At 39.2% G+C, this 13,356-nt stretch overlaps 2 protein-coding genes across 6 annotated transcripts in view; one reads left to right on the top strand and one right to left on the bottom strand.

Annotated features, from left to right (window-relative positions):
• The first annotated feature begins 463 nt into the window (after positions 1-463).
• On the top strand, positions 464-5,292 carry marveld3 (MARVEL domain containing 3). 5 transcript variants are annotated; one of them, XM_028014553.1, is made up of 5 exons: positions 464-625; positions 709-856; positions 2,115-2,372; positions 2,467-2,558; positions 2,975-5,292. In XM_028014553.1, the coding sequence occupies exons 3-5, from the start codon at positions 2,128-2,130 to the stop codon at positions 3,583-3,585; spliced, it is 948 nt and encodes a 315-aa protein (XP_027870354.1). In that variant the 5' UTR covers positions 464-625; positions 709-856; positions 2,115-2,127; the 3' UTR covers positions 3,586-5,292. The 5 variants fall into 5 exon arrangements, with proteins under 5 accessions (XP_027870354.1, XP_027870353.1, XP_027870351.1 ...); XM_028014552.1 differs by having other exon boundaries at positions 464-856; XM_028014550.1 differs by lacking the exon at positions 464-625 and having other exon boundaries at positions 844-933.
• Positions 5,116-13,356, bottom strand: part of phlpp2 (PH domain and leucine rich repeat protein phosphatase 2) — a 43,621-nt gene continuing 35,380 nt past the window's right edge. Inside the window, exons 14-19 of the mRNA XM_028014549.1 lie at positions 13,100-13,262; positions 12,869-12,999; positions 12,449-12,562; positions 11,327-11,521; positions 11,023-11,254; positions 5,116-10,937 (exon numbers count right to left, since the gene is read on the bottom strand). Coding sequence (XP_027870350.1) covers positions 9,666-10,937; positions 11,023-11,254; positions 11,327-11,521; positions 12,449-12,562; positions 12,869-12,999; positions 13,100-13,262 — 2,107 coding nt within the window. The 3' untranslated portion in view covers positions 5,116-9,665. The remainder of the gene's footprint in view (positions 10,938-11,022; positions 11,255-11,326; positions 11,522-12,448; positions 12,563-12,868; positions 13,000-13,099; positions 13,263-13,356) is intronic.

The raw sequence follows: 13,356 nt of genomic DNA, 5'->3' as shown, positions 1-13,356 counted from the left end.
TAACAAACTTCTCATTATGGTGGAGAATGGGAATCCCAATTGATTTGGAAAAAAACAAAAGTTAAATACAAATATATAATTTTCTATTTAAGATCTATGTGTTATTCCAAATGTATCAAGTCACTTTTGGTGTCTGAGAAAAAATTAGGGGACACCAGGACAGTGTGGTAGACTAAGAAAATCTCTTCGAATTGACCACAAATCATTATTAAGATGGTCTCTCAAACTATTTTTGTAAAACACATTATCCGTTTTAGGACACCACAGTTAGACACAGAACTCAAGTTTTTCTGTTATTATGGTGCTGAGTCATGCAAATATATGCAAACAAATCTGTTAAGAATTGGTCTTGAATCTTGAATAAGATGGTAAATGACATCATAGTGACATTTATATTGAAAGGGATCTTTTCCTATGCGGAAGTGCTTTGAGTAACGTGATTACACTCACTAGCATGACGCTTGACCTCGTGCTCTGTGTCCGGGTTGTGGCGTCAATCGCAAATCTTTGGACTTTTGAAGTTAATTCAACCAACAATAAGTTAGTTTTAATCACCATTCCCAGTGTGTACAGAAGTTTTCTTGTGGTTTTCAAACAAAGTCTAGACGATACAGTGAAAATAAAAGTAATTTAACTAATTTCTGCCCTAATTTCCTTATTTAGTCAAATTCAACCTGATGGGGAAAAATAAACTGTTTTTGGTTATAGTGTCTTGATCAACAAATGAATGCATTCATGCTTCACGTGTGGAGGCACTGGCCCTGACTGAGTCCTACCCACGATTCAGTCTGTGGAGATGAAGTTACACACCTAACACAAAGACGTCTCACATCAAGTGGGTGTGGACGCAGAACAGGTGAGTGAAGAAGATCTCCAACAGGAAGTTGTTACAGGTGGATTGCGCTGCTTTGCTCTAAACGAAAACAAGCGGAGGTAAGAACGGGACTTAGGGGAAACACAAACTATGTTTTAGGTTCTGGATAAAACTACAACCATTGTCAGTTTTAGAACGAAAAGCTAATTAATCTGACCGGATTGTTCCTGCGCATTACGAGCTGTAATAACAGCATCACCATTTGCTAACCTCATATTGATTGAAGTCGTCCAGTATGATTTTCTTCCCGATTAGACATAGAGAAAGATACCAATACTCTAAGCAACATAAAAAGCCAGATTGCATTTTAAACATAGACTCAAAGAGAAATGCATTGAACCTGGAGACATGTTTTGTGGTTTGATTAAAGTAAAATTTTGGCGTTTCACTATAATGACCACGTTTGGAGGAGTTCCAAGCCTGACAATGCCATCTCACTTGTGACGTACAGAGGTGGCCACATTATCCTGTGGGGCTATTTTGCTGCAGGTCAAATTTTTACATTTCAGAAAAATTACATTAAAGCAACATCTCTGGATATCAGAGAAGTAGTTAAAGTTACATCACAATTACCAATGGCCAACATATCAGCAAATTCATTACAAAGTGGATTAAGGTCAACAAAATCAGTGTTTTAGGATGTCTATCATGAAACCTTGTCTGTGTAGACCTGAAAAGAACTATGTGGCCTACAACACTGACTCAGTTTCTTTAGTTCTGTAAGTAAGAAGAGGTAAACAATCCACCAAACTTTAAGGTCATATAAGGATATAGCCAAATTATAAAGTTTAAAGTCAGTGCTACCAAATTTGTTTCACAAAATCCAGGGACATCTCTTTTCATTATGCTGGCATTAGGCAAATAAATCTTATTTGGTAATCCTACCTGACTTGAACCAGAAAACATTTAGACTTATTGTGAAATAGTGAGAAAAAATATTAAAAGTTTTTATACATTTGGTTTTACTGTAGATCCATCCATCCATCCATTTTCTTTACACCCTTGACCCTTGTGGGGTCAGGAGGGGTGCTGGTGCCTATCTCCAGCGAGACATTTCGGGCGAGAGGCGGTATACACCCTGGACAGGTCACCAGTCTGTCGCAGGATTTTAACTGTAGATATTCCACCTTACTGCTTTGCTGCTTGTTGTGTCTTGTAAGCTTCTTCTTTGTGCACAAGCCAACCATCCACTCTGTTTATTGGAGTCTGTAATAGGATTCATGTCCATAATCTTCTTCAGCAGGTAAAGGGAGATGCCAGACAGGGGAAGACACCATCGGAGGAGTGATGTGTCTGCAGAGTCCAAGAGCAGGGCTTACTCACACAGGGGACAGCACTCTCTATATGATAACCAGAGACACAGCCAAAACCCAGGAGGTGTAGAGGAGCGATTCAGCAGTGACAGAAGAACCAAAGAGAACAGAAAGAGAGAAGTGACAAGTCCTCCTTTTCATAAGGGGTCAGCTCCATACATTGCTCATGAAAGGCCCTCAACACTGTAAGAAAACTTGATGAAAGCTTGATATTTTTTTGTTTTACATTGCAATGAAGGTCATGTTACATCTCTAAATAAAATGGTGTTGTCTTTGAAGGCCCAGAGAAACATCAGTGTATAACCATGAGGTTTATCAACAACAGCACAGAGAAGCCCTGTACAATTTAAGGTACATCCTAACCTCTAGAGGTAAGTATATTCTCTTTGAGGTTCTTCTGTGAAGCTCAAGCTTAGTACAGTTCAATATTTCTGTATATTACCGTGTAGCAACAGAATGTAATGAAAGATGTGACATTTTATCCATGGGGTTTTGCCCTCCATTATTGTGATGTTTAACTATTTTACTTTTCAGTTTATTTACATTTAATATTTGAACTGAATGTTCTTAAATGCAGATTCCTAAACTGCATCAAACCTGATTTGATTTTCATTGAATTTTGGAGTTCTCTAAGACAAAGTAAAATTTTCCAGTGAAACAAAACTCTTTCATCAGAGAAAAGATCTGGAAATTTGGCATTTTTGCTGAAAATGTATTAATTTTAGAAGCCACACTGAGGTCGGTGTTAAAACTATGATCTCGCTGCTCTCTGTTGCATGTCTCTCAGGTATCTGCCAGCTCATGGAGATCTCTGTGAATCTTCTTATCATAATCTGCGCCGCAGTGCCGTACAGCAACAACGGGGGTTACCGCGACCTGGCCAGCCTCGGAGGAATTTACGCTTATTACTTTGGAGGTGCCAGCGCCTTCACTGGAGCTGATGCAGACAGAGTCAAGGAGCTGGACCGCCTCTTCCACCAGCTCAAGCAGCCTCCATATGTCTTTTCAATGGCCTGCGGTGGGATTTTGATGGTATATGCCGGTGTCATGTTTGCCCTGGGAGTCTTCAGGGTCTCCTACCGCTGGCCCATTGCGCTGCTTGTGGAAGCTGTTGTGAATTTTCTGATTGGCTTAGGTTACATCGCTGGGTTGGTTTTCTACTTTATTAAAATACAGGAAACCTACCAAAACCCCATCTGTCAGGAGAGGGAACAGATGTACAAGAGCAAAGGACACAAGGGCTTTGACTGCATCTTTAATGGTGCAGATATCGCAGGAGGATTGTTTGGAGTGGCAGGGATTTTTGTTTTCATCTTTGGTGGGGTGCTGGCAGTCAGAGCCTTCAAATTAATGCGAGAGCAGAAGAATGAAAGAACAAATGAGGACAATTATTTTTAAACATGCTTTTCTTACTCACATTAGAGAAAACGTTTAACAGATTGGAAGGGATTTCCATTAAGTCTTTTTCTGTATTAAATTTCTTTATGTAAGCTGGAATCCTTTTTTAATTCTTGATGCTCTTTTCTTATTTCTACTTTTGTACTGACCTTTTTTTTTTGTAAATGTCATAATAAACAGCCAGATGAGAGTACCGTACATACAATTTCATAATTTTGGCATGTAAAAAGAGGTAATTGGAAAACAACTTTTCTTTCCACTTGTGAGATGTATGATAGAACATTTAACCTCTTGTAAAAAAAAAAAAAATCATAAGCTGTTCTTAATATGGGATGTGTTAGGCAGAGGAGGAGCTGGTGAAATAAATTCAAAACTCATCTTGTGATCGCTTTATTTCTTGTATGAGACTAGGTTAAATGACAGAACCAAAACTAAGTGTAAGGGGGTAAAATAGACTCAACTGACAAAGGAGCATTTGACAAAAATACAACTAATGCAGTGATCAATCATGTATATCCTTTGAGATTTGGAGCTTAATGTTGGTTTGTGTTTGTGTGCGTGTGTCAGGGTTAGAGTTAACCCTAACCCTAAACTGATCAAATACTTTTTTATAACTTTTAGTCTTGCTTCTCTTTTGACATAAAACAACCGTTTTAACCTTATCTTGAAATCTAACAATGCAAGAGCTACTCTGGTGGTTTGAAAATATTTACACAAGAAGTTTTTATGTGTAGCGTTGTTGATTTGATGCACATTTATAATAGTGAGTCTTTAAATCTTTGCCAGACTACAGGGTGCATTTCTAAGCTTGTCCAGTAGGTGGCATTTACTTTATTCAGCAATGAACCTAAGCAATAAAAACATGCAGAAATCTAAATTAATAATTGCATGAGGCAAAAGCCTTTAACTTAAGCTAACAGATACATTAGATGTGTGAGGTTAAACCGCTAAACCACTGTTTGTACAGCAAAAATAAATGTTTTTGTCTAAAATGCTGTGTTTTGGTGATAAACTCAATTATATCAATTATAAATTACTTAAGTAAATATATAAGCACAAGAATACACATATACAAACCATCCTGCTCTTTTATTCCTTATGTTTTAGACATTTGATATTTGTCTTCAAATAGACATTTTTGACTGACCCATGTTTACCGAGCAACTAAAAATGATCATAAACATGGTCATTAAAATGAAGCTGGACAAAACCATTCACAGTAAAAAGTTTTATTGCTACTTGGCTTAAAGTTAATTGTGGAAAAAAAATAATTAAAAACTGAAAATAATAATAGCAGCATCTGAATTAAAAAAAAAAAAGATTATCTTTTATTTCACAGAAGGTTCATATGAGCATAAGTCTCTGAAAAACAGCAAAAGTGCTCTTTGTTAGATCCATTCCTAAACAATGTTATTATTTATTACTCAACATAAATTTTAGCAGCAATCAGCATGCTAGAAAAAATATATTGGATATGCTTCATTTTATACAAATAAACCATATTTTATATATACATGTTTCTCAGTTGACTTGTATTTAGCACATGCTTAAAGTACAAAATACAGTTACAGTTAGTACCCTCAATGGTGCCCTAATGAGTGACAGTTTTCTGAGGAATCCCTATAGTTTTCAATTCTGTAGCAAGAGGGTGATAGAAATTTGCATGATACAATGAAGTACAAAAATAAACATCAAGCTTCTTGGCATTGAGAGAAAAAAAACATCAAGAATTAAAAAAAAAAAAAATCTGCAGAAAGGAAACATGACATTAGACAGTGGCTACTTTGGTCAGTTGGAGCGCCTCTGATCGGTTTCGTTCACAGTTCACACAGAGTTACAGTCAAACCATTGGTCACACAGGCATGCATGCACTTCACACTACACAGAAACACAGATACTTCTGCAAGCTTGTGTAGATGTGCAAAGAGGAAGTACTACTCCAAAGTTAATAAATGAATCACGAGAAAAACAATGTAGTCTGCTTTAAAGTGAATTCCCTCTTCTTAAAATGTTTAAGGAGTATTGTGCTAAGTGTTTTCTTTTGAACCAAAGCACATTCTTCACACCTTTTTCTTCCTGTTTCTGTGCATCCAGTTCCAGGCAGATTTCAGTGCACAATGACTGCCTCATCAAAAATAAGACATACTTGAAGCTGGAAAAAATATAGCTGAGGATGATATGGCATCATACAGGAGACAGCAACAGTTTAAGAGGGTCAAATGATGTCAAAAATGGATTTAGTTAGTTTGGAGAATACTACAGAGAAATGTCATATTCATTTTGGACTGGCAACAAAGCACAAAGACAGCGGGTCAAATGGACTGGGCAGACTCACAAAAAATGCTCAGTGAAACATATAAACACAACCCCGACTACATCATACATACACACAGCACTCAATATTAAGACATTTTAAGTGACAGGATTTATGTAGCTTCGGGTGGTAAAGTGACATTCTCATCACATTTATATTTACACTTGACATGTTGCATATTTTACAAGAGAACTCAAAAGATCACACCATTTCGTGAAACCTCTGGGAAAGTTCAAGCTCTCCTCTGTTGACTCGCACAATCATAATCTGTCTCAGAATGTCTGCAGTGTCCGCGAATGTCTCGCTGACTTCGGGCCAGACGCCAGACGCATTGAGCGGATTGTGGACATCAGAACCACAGAGTCCCACGTGTTTGGCATCTCAGACACAGGTCGATAAAGTGACAAGAATTAATTATTAGCTTTAGCAAAGTGCTTTGTAGGTAAAATCTGTACTTTTATAACTTTAGAAAAATAATCCAACGGCTTTGATAATGTGCATGATACAATTTGAAGCTATACTTTATTTTGTATTATTTGTAGGGAGATTTTGATATAGAAAAAACAAATAAGCACAATATTTTTGATCAAGTCTTAGCCATGAATAGCAACAGAATATGTTCAATCTTCACCCTTCGTTTAGTGATATTACTTTTAGCTACCTTCCGCTTTACTGTCAGTGGTGTCCTTTACAAGAAATGTTGTGTGTGACTGAGGAACCTGTTGTTAAACTGCTAAACATTAAGTGAAACACACGTGACAGCAGATTTAATTCTTTTTTTGTACAAAGTGCTTATAGCAGAGTTACTTTAGTTGAGGGTACAACAACTTGGCAAGCCAGAAACTGAGGCCTTCACATGCTCTGCAAAAACAGAAAAAAATATTCACCCCAGGACAGATGTTCTTATAGTTTGTCCTTGAAATAGCATCTGGCAAGAAATTTTTTTCTTACATATGTAAAAGAAACAAATTTGTCAGATTTTTTATAGTATGTGCTGGCCTCTAAAGACGATTCTTAGAAAAACAGAATATAGATGGACAACTCAAAGGACTTCTCCTTTTAAAGACTACTTAGAGGAGCTTTAAGGCAAAAACGTTATAGTTCCAGCTAAAATCACATGTGAAATTCCAAAACTACTGAAATTAGGGTCAAAGAAGAAGGAAAATTGTAAAACTAACATAATAATTACCGACAACAGCAAACATTGGACTACATCTTACCACAGAAGTTCAGCTGAACAAGTTGGAGGCATTCGGAGCTGGATAAAGTGAGGTTTCTAGGGCAGTACGATACTGAGTTTCCCCAAATAATTTAGATATCATAAATACAATTATAGTTTATACCCCTGGGTACAGCAACCTCAGGATTTACTGGCACTGAAGGTAAATATCATCATAAATAAAAATATTTTATTCCAATATCAAACAGAAACAAGAGAAATCCAAACTCTAGCTTAGTGCATCTATCCTGTGGAGTCAAATACCGTAAGAAATAATTGTTTTATGCAAGACTGCCAGGGCAACACTTACTGGGAAACCCGGCAATTCTTATACCTAACTGAGACTTATTAAATCTATACGTAGCTTTTCTTTCCAGGTAGATCACAGAGATACTAGTTTTAACTTGTAATCTTTTACTTCTTAAGTAATAATATTTTGAAGTTAGGCTACTACTGAACGTAGTGTGAAGTCAGTACTTAGGGTCCTCTGGAATCGATAAAGGGCCATTTACCATTTACCACTAGAGACAGTGGGTGCCAATAATTGCTGAGGGCTCTGTGTACACTATATTATCATATAACATGATGCTAAAGCTTTGAAGAGGGGAAGAAATTATTATATATTCTGAGTGACTTACTTAATAAGAAAGTCTTTCTGGTGTCAAATACCGCATTTGTTTACGCTCATATTTTTTTTATTGTGTTTGCTGACATCTAAAAAAGCATTAACCAATGATTTAAAAAACAGTACAGCACATAAATGTATATAGAAAAAAAAATACCTTCAAATGATATCACGACAAGCTTCTATTTCTAAGATTTAATCTTCAAAATTTTCGGAAAGCTTGGAACGAATGCTTTGTAATAGTTTGAACACTGTTCAAATTTTGTTTACCAAAGATATTTGTTCTAATTAATTTCCGTGTTGTTCAGGCAAAGTCAAGTGACTGAGTTATAAGTTTCCCATTCAGCTATGACTGATTTCTTGCCAGTCAAACAGTCAGTTTGCCCTGACAAATCCTATTTCCTCTCACCACAGTTTGGCAAAGCAGCTTCTAAGTCCAACATTTGACAGAACAAGCAGAAAAATATTGCATGGAGTAAATGTGAGAAAATGACAAGTAGATGACAAGTTTGTTCATAGCATCGCTGTATAATATAACTACTATCAGCAGCCTCAAATGTTAATCAATAATCTGTCTACACATAAAAAGAGATTTTAAAGAAGAAGATAGATAAAACATCATTTTATACTTGCACTGACTGTTATCAGGCTGATTTGTTCAAATTAATTAATCAGAATGTGTTCAAAATGCCTAAACTCAAAATATTTATTCTTCTTCTCTGAAATGAGGCTTTTATGGGGATTCATCTTCACTGATTTTTCTACTGTTACTACCACTTCAGCCCACTAAAGCTGAATATCTTCAATGTCAAACGGCTCATAAGAGGTCTGCAGTGCACTCAAAGCTTATCCCTCTGTGGTTGTAGAGAGTGTTTTCTACAATGATTGATCCAGTTTGTAAGATTCTATAAAATAAAACCCAAATTAATAATTTCAACAACATAAAGGCAGTTATTCTTGTCTTTACATGTTGATGACATCTTAAGTCCTTTCAGTTCTTTTTTTTTTAAAGTTGACATGTGACCTTTGGGTCAGGAATGAGATTTCTCTCTTTAAAAATCAAACAAAATACAATACTAATATCCTTTTAAACGTACCATTTGGGTAACGAGATCAACCCTAGTTCTCTTTGTGTAGGCCACTAAGAGAGGAGAGTCGTATCTGCTAGCGTTATCCCACTAGAACATTTTCACTGAAGAGACGTGGAAACTACAGCATCATTTTCTGTTGAAACATCATGAACTCAAAAGTTAATGGTGAAAAGACGTCCACTTAAAAATATTTGAATGTAGTTGAAAGTTGTTTGGGGTTTTGAGCAAAGCTTGACTTCATTTAGGCTGAATTCTGATGGGATTATGGGATAAAAACTCAAGTTTTCAACATAGTTTTCTTAGCTAAATAAAGACAACAATGGGCCAAGCTTCAATAGCCGTAGAAAGGTGTCCAGGGACATTGAGTGTTTGTAAAGACCGTGTCCTGTCTGACTATAGCTAAAACAAACTCTTAACCTGGATGCGTTGAGCTCTCTGATGTGTCGTCCGTATTAGGCACTTTTTCAAGCTTCCGCACAAATCAATCTCTGCAGGACCTGAGTCACCTTTGGGTTCCTGGTGGGGAGACCGACCACAATCTTTTCTGCATCCATCAGATTGCTTAACTTTCCAAGTAAAGGGAAATGCTGTTGACATATTGGACACGTGGAAACCTTGTTCAGCCCTATTGTGGCGGATACTCAGAGCATATTCTGCTTATCTCTCTTTAATGGCACAGTATCAGTTTTTAACAGAGTTCTAAAGGCTTTTCTTGTCTTCTCAAAATTTTTTCAAATGGCAACTTCTTCCAACTAAACCAGCTGTAGGAGATAGTCCTACATCTCAAGAATGGCAAAATCCAAACTGAAGCCAAATGGCTGTCTCAGTGTCCTAGAGGGCGGTATCGTAGACTTCCTGCTGCAGGACAGTAGCGAGGCCCGGCCCTGGAACTAAGGTGGAGGCAAATGCAGGAGGGTGTGGTTGATCCCACAGTGGATCTTTTACACAAGTGGGTGTTGGAGGTGTGGAGATGCCCGAGACAAGAAGGCTCTGGCTTTTCAGCTGCTCTCTCACCTCCTGCTCAAGACCAGGAGGCACAATTAGCTGGTCCTCTGGGTCCTGCTGAGCTGGGGCGGTAAAGTAGCCAGATTTTTTCTTAGGCGCCTCCAGGGCAACCTCAATGATATTATGACTGTCTTCCGGGGCCACCACAGAACCATTGGACAGTTTCTTACCGAACAGGCTGGATGTGGAAGGTGACTTCTTGAGGTCTCCATTCTCTCTACCACATACAGCCAGCAGACAACCGTTTGTAGCAGAAACCACCACACTGTTCTGTCTGCGCATTTTACCGTTGCGATTTTCAAGATTCAGCTCCTTCGGGCTCTCAGGGGCCCCTGGCCGGAGCTGGAAAGCACAGCAGTGAATGTCTACCTCCACCTCTAACTTGCTACCATTAGAGATGACACCCTCAAGTGGAGCTTCATCATCGCTGTCCAAGCCGTTGTCAGACTGGTTGCTTGAGAAAGTAGCACTGGAGGGCTGGCGCTGGAAAACACCGGGGAGAGTTCTTGTTGGAGCTGGACCTGGTACCATGATCCCGCAGAGTGAAGGAGCAGGGTGGAGGCTGCAGCGCCTCTCTGGGCGAGACGCAAGGCCAGAGGATGGGTGCTCATCCGAAGCGGTGGACCCTGCCTCACTGCCCACCTCCGAGGCTGATGCCTCACTGCTGAACTCGGTACCAATACCACTGCTAGACGAGATGTTTCCTGAATCACTGGGGCATGGAGTCACGGACACAGACATAGGGGCCGGGGTTGGACCCCGCAGTTCATCGTTCAACACTGGTGGCTCACAAGTGCAGCTGTCCTCACCGACCTGCAGTGACACCACCACGGCTCCGATGTTGTCCTTGCAGCCATAGCTCTGGGCAAGGGAGCACAGTTTCTTGGCAGCTGCATGTGGATCCCGCACGGCCTGCACGGTGTGCACAGCCTCCTGATAGGACACTTGCTCGAAAAGGGCCCGATTCCCCAGGATCAGGAACTCATCCTTGGCACAGAGCAGCTCAGTGCGCACCCAGGGCTTTGGAAGCACCCAGGGAGACAGATATGAACAGCCCAACAAGCGAGAGCAGCATGTCACTCCACTCACTTTGTTATCCTAGAAAAGAGATAGTGCCAAAGAAACATTGCATCACATCTTTACGTATAGAATCTACATCTATCACCTTTAGAGTGAGTATTACCTCTGTTATAATGGCTTTATTGACTTTAACCCTCTCCATCTCCTCTGTGGAGTTCTCCAAGCTGAAAACCTTTGAGAGCTGTACAGGCCGTCCATCACGGCACAAAATGGCTTGGCATGTACCAACGTTAGCCACAGTAAGGCTAAAGCAGCTCCCAGGCTCCGACGTCTCACGGTGAATGTAGCACAACAAGGCTGACGCACCGAGTTTCTGTCCGGCCATGCCAAGTTTTCTGTTCAACAGGAAAGAAACTAGAAATAAAGTGTTCTGATAAACAGCAAACAGAATAAACAGAGTGTCTTACCTGTGTGAGGTGAGAAATGTGTTGCACATGTACACTGTGTCAACACAGGAGTGCTGGAGTTCTTCACAAAGCACATCTCCCATGGTGCACTGTAGGAGGCGTGGCACCTCCTCGTTGCGGTCGCCATCAAAGATTCCGTAACAACCTTCGCCACCGTCTCCAAAACGGTCCACGGCAAGCACGGAAACACACAACCTGTTCCACACAACCAGATTCATCTTATCAAAAGAGTGATACGGTGACCCCGTAACTTTCAGACATTTGGCAGTAACTCTCCTTGCACACACACTACTTCACCTCTTTCCCACACTCTCCTTTGCTTTGGACAGTTTCTACTACTTGTAATGTCACCATTCCACTTGAGCCCCTCTCATTTATACTCATGTATTCTTTCTTGCTTCAACTAGATTTCACTATCGTACCTCCACTTTTCTAGCTTTTTTCTCTAACTGCATCCTACTCTCACTGCCGATCACAATATCATCTGCAAACATTATAATCCTTGGAGACTCCAGTCTAACATCATCTGTTAGCCTGTCCAAAGCAAACTGGGATCCTAAAAGGCTTAAACTGGACAAAAAGAAAGAAAATATACAAAAGGCATTCAGAAAGTGTGGGAAATATAGAGCAAAACAACCCTAAAGGATTAGAAAACAGGGGAGTTGTAGAATTGTTTTATCATAATGCACTGCTCTATACTTGTCTTCCTTTTCTCAAGTACTGAAGTTGCCATTGTGTTATTGAGACCATATGTTTTGTAAAATTTGCTTCCTTGAGAATCAATAAAGATAAAAATTACAAAAAAAGAAGTGACTCCTTGATAAAAAGAAAATTAGAACTTATTTTATAAATTTTGTTCGGTGTCGTATGTTATATCCAATGCACCAAATCAGGAAGCGACTGATATTTTGGTATTTCACAAGGGAAAAATAAGAAAGCTTGACATATACAAACTTAATGAGGAGCAACAATATTTGCATCTGAACTTGCATCCTTCCCTAAAGCAGATTTAGTGGTATAATTAATTTATTTTCTGTTATGATAAATTAAGTCTACAAAAAGTAATTACCTATCCTTCTCTGTAAATAAAACAAATCTTGGAAAAGCAAAAGAAGAACGCACTTATTTCTTTGGCCTCTCATCTCAGAGTAACCGTGCTTCCAGAGAGTCGAGGACCCCAGGGAGTCTCCGGGTGTTGGGGCAGATTTCTGGTCTAATTTCAGCGTGGTAATGTGGCTGCAGGGGGAAAAAGGAGAAAATAACAGGAAACACCGCAGAACAAGGTGTGTAATGAATGCATAAAAAATCTTGTTTGGTAAAATGCTGTTGTATTTCGTTTTATTTCTTAGTGTTGCTTTTTTGTTTATTTGTTCAAATGTGTGTTTTCTGAGAAATGTCCCTTCCTCATTTTTCATTTTCCAGAACCATTATTCATTTTGGTTTTATGTTTTTGCGCCTCAGTGCTGCAGAATCCAAAATGTTTAATTTCAGGCTTTTGAAATGGGGAAAAGGCTGTCGGCGGCTCTGGATGCTGTGACTCACCTGAACAGATTGAGGGTTTTGTGTTCCAGCGTCAGGCTGCTGTTGCCCGTCAAGTCCAGCTCTTGCAGTGTGGCAGGCAGGGAGTCGGGTAGTTGAATCTCAGTCAGCTCATTGCAGCTTAGATCTACAAGCTGCGTGTAAAAACATTCAAAGCACATATAAGCTTAAGCACGCTGAGGACAACTAGATGAAATTTGAAATGGTAAAAACAACAGAGGAAACAGGTCTGACCTTGATCTCAGGCAGGTTGAGGATTTCTGGGAAGACGGTTATTTGATTCGAGTGTGCTATGAGAGTGTGCAGCCGCTTACAGCTGGACACCGTGGAGGGGATCGTCTTTAGCTTGTTCCCACTTAAATTTAGCTCCTCCAGCAGTTCCAGTTTACTCAGCTTACTTTAAACAGGAGAGATACACATTCAAATATAAACCATTGGTTAATCACAATTAATGGTAAATTTATTTCCTTAAGACTTTAAGTACTAGTAAC

Source organism: Xiphophorus couchianus, chromosome 4, assembly GCF_001444195.1.
Source record: "Xiphophorus couchianus chromosome 4, X_couchianus-1.0, whole genome shotgun sequence".
Taxonomy (NCBI): domain Eukaryota; kingdom Metazoa; phylum Chordata; class Actinopteri; order Cyprinodontiformes; family Poeciliidae; genus Xiphophorus; species Xiphophorus couchianus.
Note: the sequence above shows the minus strand (reverse complement) of the source record. Positions and strands in the feature narration are given on the sequence as shown.

What these genes read in the sequence shown, in the direction of transcription:
- marveld3 (XM_028014553.1), top strand. Translation starts at nt 2,128, where the DNA reads ATGCCAGACAGGGGAAGACACCATCGGAGGAGTGATGTGTCTGCAGAG. An exon ending in CATGAAAGGCCCTCAACACT is followed by an intron (nt 2,373 to 2,466) that starts GTAAGAAAACTT and finishes TTGTCTTTGAAG; the next exon opens with GCCCAGAGAAACATCAGTGT. An exon ending in GTACATCCTAACCTCTAGAG is followed by an intron (nt 2,559 to 2,974) that starts GTAAGTATATTC and finishes CATGTCTCTCAG; the next exon opens with GTATCTGCCAGCTCATGGAG.